The sequence below is a fragment of the Diplotaxodon limnothrissa genome, linkage group LG3 (genome assembly GCF_057381915.1).
Source record: "Diplotaxodon limnothrissa isolate DT_005_m linkage group LG3, D_limnothrissa_male_GT1.1, whole genome shotgun sequence".
In the NCBI taxonomy this organism is placed as follows: domain Eukaryota; kingdom Metazoa; phylum Chordata; class Actinopteri; order Cichliformes; family Cichlidae; genus Diplotaxodon; species Diplotaxodon limnothrissa.
Window position 1 is genome coordinate 62976144 of NC_140598.1, and position 10960 is coordinate 62987103.

At 39.1% G+C, this 10960-nt stretch overlaps 1 protein-coding gene across 1 annotated transcript in view; it reads left to right on the forward strand.

Moving 5' to 3' along the window:
- The window catches only part of chrnb1 (cholinergic receptor, nicotinic, beta 1 (muscle)), a 30465-nt gene extending 19505 nt beyond the window's left edge, over positions 1 to 10960 (forward strand). Inside the window, exons 9-11 of the mRNA XM_085349702.1 lie at positions 1936 to 2111; positions 7118 to 7265; positions 7794 to 10960. Coding sequence (XP_085205828.1) covers positions 1936 to 2111; positions 7118 to 7265; positions 7794 to 7940 — 471 coding nt within the window. The 3' untranslated portion in view covers positions 7941 to 10960. The remainder of the gene's footprint in view (positions 1 to 1935; positions 2112 to 7117; positions 7266 to 7793) is intronic.

Consider the following 10960-nt stretch of genomic DNA (forward strand, 5'->3'; position numbering starts at 1 on the left):
CAGGCTCCAGCGAGTGACTCACTGATGTGCTGCCTCGGACTGAGAGCTAGGAAACATGGCAGAAACAGCAGGTGAAACTGACGCATACTGGAAGTTGTATAAAGGCGTGGACGTTTGGTTGTAAATGAACTCAAAATCACTATTAAATTCGCTATTGAGTTTTTGCCAGTTTATGTTCCTCGCCAGGGGGCTATTATTGACATCCATCTGTCAATACTGGTGAGCCAGGAGTTCTTTCACAAAAAGAATATGAAAGCACTTCAAAGTGCAGATAGAGCAGCCATTTACAGCATTTATGATATTGATCAAGGCTAAAGTTCAACCCTGACGTGCTGTTTTATCATTGACTCCCTTGATATTGATATCAAAGGAGCTCCAAGTCCGACAGCTTCTGATGAAGACTCAACGCACTTAATTTTTATCATGTCCTATCAAACTGTTTTTTCTGTTTTAATTACACTCCCTTGTGCCCAGGACAGCCTGAATCCTTTACTGAAGTGCTTCACTGAAGCACACAGACTTATGTACTGTGTTCGAAGAAAACCTCGAAAGGAGACTTTGAAGAACTGGAAAGCATTACCCATTTAGTTTCTCCACCCACATCATTCAGCAGCAACTGCTTTCAAAGGTTATCTTACTGCAAAATTCAATATTTAGAACTATTTGTCATCTCTAATAGGCAAATACAGGGCAAGTGCACTCCAGCTGTCCCCTTAATCATGAAACAAGAATCCTAACAAATGGACTTTTAATGCCAGCAAAGATGATGGATCCATGAGGTGTGAGTGCTAACAAGCTATTGACTGAAAATATACAGCAAATAACCTTCTGTGGTCTTTTTTCAGCAAAAGAAATGCACATCTACACATTCATAAATGAATGCTATGAAATGTGTTTTTTAACATCTCGAAACTGCTAAATTCTGAAGATGAGCATAGAGTTTGCTCAGACAGGCCACAAAGAAAAGCCTAGCAACAATTCCAGCAAATGAACCAATCTCAGAGCCAGTCCACAGCATCTGAAGGCTAAGCTGATCTTATATAGGGTGCACTATTTAATCTAGAGAGGGCAGGAATCACCAGACATGCCACAATATGATATTAACACAATATTTCATTCATGATTCGATATTAATGTGACTTTTACTGTGTATTGAAATAACATATATTGCAAGTTATCAACTTTTTCTAGTCCAACTTATGCCCTTAAATTTAAACTAATCAATTAGCCAATCAGACAAAAGTTATCTTACTGAGATGAGATTTTTAAGCATACCAACCAAAAACCTGCCAGAAATGTTGCATGTTGGCAATTGCATGCAGTCTTTTTCTGATAATACAGCAATTCACTGTGATAAATTGTAGAAAATCAAATACATGTTAATGTCTACATAGTCAGAAATTCAAATTTAAGTAACTTCATAGGAATAGGAAATCCCAGTATCACATTTGCAAGCTGCTTTGCCACCGCCTCCACCCCAGCTCCTGCTTCTACATTTATCACTTTATACTTTGCATGTATGTGTGGAAGAGCAGGAAAACCCTAGAACAGAGCCATGCTGACAAATATGATAAATGGTAAATGGACTGATTCTTATATAGTGCTTTTCTACTCTCCCGGAGTACTCAAAGCGCTGTATACAACATGCCTATATATAAATGACTGCGCATGGAAACATGGTGTTTCGGCAACCCTGATGAAGGCCACAAGCCGAAAGTGTTGGTCTGCAAATAAAGCTGTTCCCTTGTGTTTTAAATGTTGCTGGAGTCTTCACCTCACCAGATCATTGTCCCCCTCCACGCAGTCTTGGAAGTAGGTGAGGTTGTTCCTAAAACCTGGGGATCTCTCCACATGGAAACAGTCTTCTGGCCGAACTGTCTTTAATGGGAATTGTAAAAGTATCTCTGTTCTTCTTTGCCTTTACTCTCCACCTAGATCTTCATCCACATGCTCCCTCCTTACCTGGGCATGCTGCGGCCAAAGGTGGAGACCCCCCTGTCTCTGGAGACCGTACCCCGCCGGGAAAAAAAAGTCACTGCAATTAGCATAGCTTCTGACGAATACTTCATCCGGAAACCTGACTCTTCCATTTTATTTCCCAAACCCAACAGGTAAAGCCAGGCTTATACGTGCACATGCTTGCTCTCGTGGTTGTGAGTGTGCCTGGATTTGGTTTAGCCTGCATGTTTGAAGAAAAAGCAAATGAACCCAGAAACAGCATGTGTGAAGTGGAGCAGGTGAACAGTTGTTGATTCAGGCAAAACCCGGACAGATGGATATGAAGAGATTCCATTCATCATTAGTAGGATGAGAAGCGACTGCTCTTGTCTCTGTTATGTCTTATGGGATTCTTGAAGTGAATCACATACTGGTATATAAGTTTAATTCCATTATATATATATATCATTAGATGCGTTTTCCAAATATTACTTTAGAAACAATACTTGTGCAGTAAAATAAGATCAAATACACTAAGAATAAACAAATTTGATTTGATGTCATGTCGAAATGGATTCAAATATATATCACTTTAGTGTCTACACAACCTTGCACTCATAGAAGTTCAGGTTTCCTCCTTAGCGCTTACCACCTCAACTTAAGACGAATTAAAATTCTGTTATATTTTAGGTGCTTTTTTCACTTTGAATTAAATTCAACAGTGTTTAAAAGCACAGAGCCTCTTGAACAGACAAACACCATATTTAAAGATACCAAATGCTACCATAATAGCAGCAGCTGCAGCACAAGAAGTAATTCCTCTCCTCTTCTGTCACCTATACGTGCACACATTTATTACATTGTGCTGCATAATATATTCTCTCAGTGAGGCCAACGAAATCTATCCAATGTTTTTTGGCTCACAATAAGGAAAAAGAAGAAGAAGAAGAAGAAGAAAGAAGATCCCTGTTCATTAGCTATAAGGGCTTTTCTACACTACCTGAGAACATTTATTCAGAATATGAGAACCATCTCCACATTCTCACATATTTAGAGTCATGTGAAAACGAAGGTACACCCCGTTTCAATTCTAAGGTTCTATATATCAGGACATAATTATAAATGGTTCTAGAAATATTTAAATACAAGCTCAGATGACAAAAATACAACATATTACACAGTGTCATTATTTATTTAACAAAATCAAAACCAAAATATGTGTAAAGGAAAGTTATGGATGCACTTTAGCCCACTCATTTTTTACAAAAATACTTAATTTTTTTGTGGCAGTTTTCCTGATGAGAGAATTGAAAAGACAACGTATATAAACACATGTGAAACGCCTGTATCATCCCATAATCCAATACAAGGTTTAACTAACTAAAAAAAGAATTGGGTCCAAAAACTATTTTCAGGTTTCTCTATTCCACACGGTCAGAAGTCTCCATACAGACTCAAATTAAACACTTAAATTGTTTAATAAACGGAGATGGAGGTTCCACATTGTCTTTTAACTTAACAAGGCTCGACTAAAATTTGCAGCTGTTCACTTGGACAAGCCGAGCCAGAAAGGTTTTATGGTCCAATGAGACAAACACTGAGCTATTTGGTACAATGACAGGAGGCATGTTTAGAATAAAGGTGAGGATTTAAAGGTAACACTGTACCAGCTGTGAGGCATGGTGGTGGTAGCATCATGCTCTGGGGCTGGTTTGCTGCCAGTGTTACTGGTTGATTCCACATTAAATGCATTAATTAAGGCTCAAGTTCATATAGTAGGTTATGTCTGAAGCCCTGGTTTCCCCAGCCTCCATCTGTCATTGCTCTTAATAAACTTTTATCACATCACATCTGTTCCTTCTCCTCCTGCATCTCCATTTTCATCTACACTGAGAGATCCAGGCAGTTTGTGTGTGTTTGTATTTAAATGCACTTTACTTCATCCACTATACTTTATGTACTTTTGCTATGCCAAAATATTTTACTAAATGCACTAAAATATCTTCTTTGAAGTCTCATATTGTCACATATTGTATCGATGCCCTTTCTACTGAAGCTTAAACTGTCAAATCATCATTTATGGAGCTGTTGCAAAGAAGGAACAGATTGGCTGTTTAAGATCTCCTTCTGTGAGGTCTTTCTGACCTTTGTTTTATTCAGTGACAGATGTCTGAGTGTCAGTAATGACTACTGCCAAGGTCTTATCTTTATTTAAAGTACTCTGAGATGTTACAATATATATATATATATAGCTTTATAAACCCAAACACCTCCACTGAAACGCAGTTTGCAGGTTTACATCAAAAGTTCCACAGAGGGCTGCCGATGATGTTGAGTAAAGAGCTGGATGCAGGCCAGTGTTGCACAATTTGGCAACAAATTGAATTACAGTAACCCCAGTCTCAATCCTTTGTGCATGAAAATTCTTTGACCTTCCTTAAGTAGTTACATAGGGTGGGGACCTGTATGTCTTCCCAATCAGCCATACGACACTGTCAACTAACGTGCATTCCTGCTGCTCTCACAATACACCATGAAGTTTGCTTCACAGTGTAGCTGTCCCTCAATCTCTACTCCTGGGAGAAATTAGATATGTCTAGAGGGAAAGAATCTTTGCTAAAACAATAATGACCCACCCAAATGGACTCTGACACATTAGAGTCACTGTCTAGGTGAATGAACAGTGAGGGGGGAGGGGCTCTGTTAGAGGAATTTGATGAGACAGCAGTATCTCTCTTGGGTCCACACGTACATTCGCGCGCCTCTCTTAATTGGGTTTAGTGCATGTCTTGGCACCAGACGCAGCCAGTTTTAGTTGAATTAGTCTCCTGAATACTCATTTACTTCTCGCTGATGAAGTGCTGCTTTGAGCCGTACAGGAGGGAAAAGGGAGGAGGGGGTTAAGAGGCCACACTGTGTCTCCCCCTCCCTTTTTCCTTTCTCTCTCAACCTGTTAGGACTTCATCCTTCTTAGGTCACAGATTCTTCACCTGCCACACTCGCAGGATGAGCAGCGGTGGCAGCGCTGCGTTGCAAACCTCTAATTTCATGCAAAGAATACCAAGCAGCTGTCTCCTCTGTCCTGCCTGAGAGGTTACCACTTTTAACGTTGTGCTACACTGCCCTCTGGTGGATACCTGCCTATCTTGTCAATCTTTTTTGTTTTTTTTTTGTTTTTTTGCAATGTTTTTTAAAGGAGGTGTTTAATATTTGAGGTGTTTCATAAGAAAAGCAGCTGCTCTGCCTTTGTAGAGGTTATTGAATGTCAGGTGAAAATCCATAAAGTTTTAGGCTGGAACTTAAGCAATGCTACTCAGAAAAGCACTTCAGCTGTGATGTGCTTGCATGCTGTATGACTTCGTAAGTTCATAGAAGTATAGGAGGTCTTAGTGTGTCTTTCTGCTGAAGGCAACAAGGACATAATTAATGTGCCATTGTTGAAGGACATGCTGCATGATTCCGTGCAAGAATTATTACCGAAAAATTATAGAATGAGTTATGTAATGTAAATGATCAACTGTGTGAAGCAAGACTATATCAGTGTTCAACAAGAAGTCTGAATTCCATCCTCCTGATGATAACAAGTTGAATTCATAAGAAACGGTCTGATCTGAACAGAGGTTTGTGAAATAGCCACGAAAAAGTAAAATGTTTTTATGTTCATGACAATGAATTGTTAAGTTATGGTTTTTTTTCATGGTATTGAGCACATATTTGAAAGTAATACATTCCAGGAGCATACATTTTTGGGGGGTAGAAAAAGAAGGAAAGTGTAAGACTTGTTGTGTTGCTAGTGCGAGAGTGTGCTGACTAACTTAGAAACACGGTCTTTCTCTTGCTTTTAAATCCAGACACATGAGAGCAGACTGATAGAAATAATGCCACAATGCCCATTTTAGTACAATTAACATTTTTGATACTAGACTGACACACTTGCTGTTGTTTGACCAGATGTTAAAGCTGGCTAACATTCATAATTATAGTGCTAGTAGTAACAGGGCATTCACACGTGTACGTTACTTCTTGGCTGGATGGCGGGAGCTCTTGATTTTTAGTTGAGCACATTTACTTCCAGATTGTCATAGCAACGGTAACTCATCAATGACAAGGCAGGCTTCAGTTAGCAGTTAGCATGATCTAATCTAACTATATATTACAAATTTTGGTCATATTTAACGACTTGTTTGATCATATTGTTATGGTGCTGATGACGAATTAACTTCTAATAACAGGCTTGTCTGAGGTTATTGGTGAGAGTCATAAAATTTCATGCATTATTTATTCAAAACAATGTTAAATACCCTTTAACAATAAATTACTCACATCATAAATACATGTATTTAAATATGTAAACTACATATGTATTAATTTGTATAAATATAAAATGTTTTGTAATTGTAAACAATTGTTTAAACATTTTGGATATTTTGTTTTAACTAGTCTGAAAGCAGACATGATAATAATAAAATAAAATAAAATAATAATTGCAAATTATAAAGTTCAATAATAGTGCCTTCGAAGATTGTCTTTTTGCGATGTAACTAACTGACGTAACACATTTTTTACTTTCTATGTTTTGAAAATAAAGAAATGAAAAATAACTTGACCTCTAAAGTTAGAACTGTCACGTTAATACAGTATTTATAACTGACAGCAGAGTCACACAGGTACACACAACACCTTTCTACTAGCTTCTCCCAATAACTCCTGGCACCCAGTAGCAGCTGACAGTTGGTAACTAAGGGCAACAACTAAACACAGAAACATGCACACACACACACACACACACACACACACACACACACACACACACACACACACACACACACAGAGCAGCTTGGTCAGCATGTGAAGGGCAGCGCCTTGTACAAACTCGCAGAGGGGGACCCGGGGAGCTCCTCTGACCTTCTCATTATTCCTCTGTGGTTGACAGTAAAGTGCAAAGGAGACGCGCAGCCCAGCTCATAAAAGCTGAGCTATTTTACAGCTTTTAATTAGCGTGGGCTGACACCTGCTCACACATCGCTACATTCTGCACGCTCGTGTGCATTTGTTGTCTTTGGGTGTTGACACTCTGTCTTTTTCCTGAATCCGTCCAGACATATATATTTACCATCACAATATTTTGTTTATTATTGATACTTTTCTGTAACATTATTATAATTGTGCTGTCATGAAGGTACCAGCCGGATGGCATATGCACAGACCTGAGGAAGTTCATTGATGGCCCCAGTAGCTACCTTGCACTACCTGATGAGCTCAAGTCAGCCATAGAGGCCATCACATACATAGCCGAGGCTCTGCAGGCTGAAAAAGACTATGAAGCGGTAAGTTTGAATGTTTGAGCACGTTTAACCTTCTAAGATCCACAAGGTCACATCTGGAGTGAAGGGCAGGGTTTGATCATTTCGAGCATTCAACAGATAAAGCTTAATCACTGAATATCTAAGTTGTCTTTAGTGATGACCCCTAACCCTAAACATAAACCAAGCAAAAGTGTTTTTGTAATGCATATCACTTAGAATGACAGTTTTCTTTGTCCCCTAATTGTCAAGATTTGAGATGACATTTTTGAGGAGAACCAACATATTATCACAGGGTTAGGGTTAGAGCTATCATTTACTTAAACCTTAGAGCATTAATATGTTTATTGTCCTTCCATTTTTTCTTCCTCTCTACTTTTTATCTGAACAACATGGCTTTATTTCTGACGTTTGTACTGTTGTCTTTTTGTCTCTTGTGTCTGTCTGTCTTTTGCCATTTTCCCACTGTTTTCCTTTCCTTATATTCATTTTCTTTCTATCGTACCCATTCTTTCTCTTTTTAATCTCTTGTCTTTCGCTGGCCTCTTTTAGCTGAAAGAAGATTGGCAATATGTGGCAATGGTGGTGGACCGGATGTTCCTGTGGATTTTCGTCGTTTTCACCACTGTGGGCACGCTGGCCATCTTCGCCGATGCTAGCTTCAACCATACCCCTACGGACCCCTTCAAGCCCTTCTGAAGCACAGGGGTGTCTGATTTTCATGAACCATGTTGCTGGAAGTTACGAATCCCTTGATGTACATGTAGAGGAAGACAATTGTAACTGTTAAAATAAGTACAGTTTCCAATGCATTGCCTCATCACAAAACACACAATGCCTTTTTAAATTATAGCTGTACTAGTACTTAAAGGGCCAGTAACTGACAAACCATATGGATTTTATGGTGTTCTTTTTAGATTTGTAGAATTTTAAACTTTTACTGTGTTTGTTAGATTTGGGAGAAAAGCTTTCAAAACCCCAAATTCATATAATGTACTTTGCAAGCCTACGATTAGGGTTATAAGTTAGGACTAAATAAGGTCTATGGTCTAGATAACCCCAACCCTAGCTCCATTCATAGGCAATTACAATATGCAATTTTTGTGTTTATATAATTGCTTTCCAAGTTTTCTCATTATAGAAACAAAGACAATAATCGGACACACAGAAATCAAAAACAGCTGAAAAAAAAAACCCCAAACAGTTTTGGCTTCAACCAAAATAAATGGCTAGGTTTCCACTGTAAGGACTTGGATACCAGAATGTTAACAGGGTTACACTCTGTTGCAGACATGGACACACCCATCATCCTATGGTGAAATTTAGTTAATTTGGGGCGATAATTTTCATCGATGCTGACTCTACCTGACTCAACCAGAATTTGTAAAAGAAAACAAAAAAAATAACAATTCTGATGTACATCACATGAAAAACTACTTACATTTCACAAGTCTCCAAACTATTTAGTCAGGGTAGGTTTACCTCAGAAGATTAATCTGGCCCAAAACCTTCTCCTAATTCCAGATGTGTTGCCAGTGACAGTTTGTATGTTAAATTTTTAAAATAATTAAAATAACAAAAAATAATAAATGCATTGATGAAATTGCATGAAATGTAACTACTAAACCAATGTTAGCATACCATACATGCGTATAAATGCTACAATATAAACTACCAGCGTGGGATTTTTTTATTTTGTTATTAGCTGTAGTAGGGTTTGAAGTGTGGCTCCAGGACTGGGTGTTCATATGTGGTGTTAACACATAAACACCAAGACAAACCAGGCCCTATAATGAGCGTGCTGCAAGCCCATGTCAGAATGTGCTGGAGAGTGGCACATGCTTTGCGGTATATTTCTGCAGACACAGTAATCCTCTGCATTTCAGGCATTGGTGTATGTAACGGAGCAGCACACCAACCCCATTCATCTGCTGCACCAACAGCCAATGGAATTCCCAATAATAGAGAAGACTCGTGCCTCTCGGTGCCTCGTTTTGTCTGGACACACGCATGCTGCATGTCCCTTTTACCACACCTGTCCTCTTGGTCTTGTGCTTTCATTTTGCTTTTGTCTTTTAAATAGAGATCTGAGGGGAGAATATCAAAGGCTCCATCTGTTCTCAGAATGCTATCACCTGCCCACCCTGCTATTAATATCCCCACATGTTGGCACTGGTCACCGGACACTACTGCATGGGCTTCCCTGTTATTTCTCTGTGTAAATACACTCTCTCACTGAGATCTATTAGCGCAAGTATTTGGGGGCTGAAATTCTGCCAGTCCACGGCAGCCCACCTTGGCGACAGCACTGATAGCCCCTCAGTATTATAGACCACCATATGTGACGTTATCGCTACACTAGTGGTTGAATTGCACTTGTTCCCTTTCCCGTCTAACACATAACCTTCTATGAAAGAGTAGCTTTGAGAAGCCAGGCTGCACAAAAACAAACACAGAGGTCATTCTGAATGATGTATTCACGCTGAGAATGGCAGCTCAGAGGAGGTCAAGTCAGAGGCATTTTCCCCTCACTTAAGTTTCAATCTGCTGTTGATTTATAGTTTTATGTTTTCACACTGGAAAGGCTCACCAGCATGAGGGAGAGAGGATGGAATGACCCAACTGAGAGGAGAGAAATTTAAAGGCAGAGACAGAGAGTAGGGGATGGAGGAAAGATGAACTGTATGAGGCTTGAAATATAGACATCAGCTTCGTAAAAAGCAACACGAAGGATCAGAGATAGAGCAGAATCCGGAGTTCACTCGGGGGCCTTTGCTTCATCGATCATTACGCTTGTAGTCCTCGCAGCCCTCTATGGCAAAAAACATCCATCTCCATTTTTATACTTTCATCCACATCTTTTCTTGCCTCGAGCTCACATCAAACTCAGAATCAGCAATGCTGAGGTGCTTTTTACTAAGACCTCTCCATCAGTATTGGCATCACCTCCCTGCTCCTGCCAAGAAGTTTGGTAATTCTAGATTTCATCACGCCACAGTATCTGTGAAGCAGAGCCTTTCATTTTCAGCTCCTTAAATCACAGTGTGACTAAAGCCATAGTTTTTATAGGAATTTGTACCTAAAGAACAGACAAACCCCATCACTTGTGCTGTTTAGAAAGATTCTCAAAACAAGTTTATTTCATAATTTAATCAATTTAGGTTTTTTTTACCAGAACATCAACATTGTTTTAAACAGTAAAAAAATATATATTTCACTATTTCTATGAACATAAATATAAATAAGCATAGCATTAACTGATGGAGGTCACAAAGTCAAACCCAGTCTACAATCCCTGCAGATCAGCTGATACTGTTCTACGCACCCAACTTTGCAAATCTCATATATTGTAGGGATTAAACTTTAGCCTGTCTATGGTTGCTGTGACACTGCAAGTTGCTTTGCAGCCCCCCTCCACTCCTGCTCTTCCTCTTCATGTTGTAGCTGACTTAATCAGTGTCAAATCTGTGAATGCCTGCTTTTGTCTGTATCTCTGTGCCACTTCCTTCCTTCTGTGTGGAGATGACCTTTCTAAATGTTGATGGGTTTGTACGCCATGTCACGCAAAAAACGTTGACGCACATGGAAATAACAATCGTCTTTGACAGGCACGGCCTTGAAATATTGTTTTGGTTTAAAATCATTTTTTATTTTTAAATTGCATAATCGATTTTGCTACTTTTGATTTGTAGGAAAATTAGACAATAAATTCAGTGTTT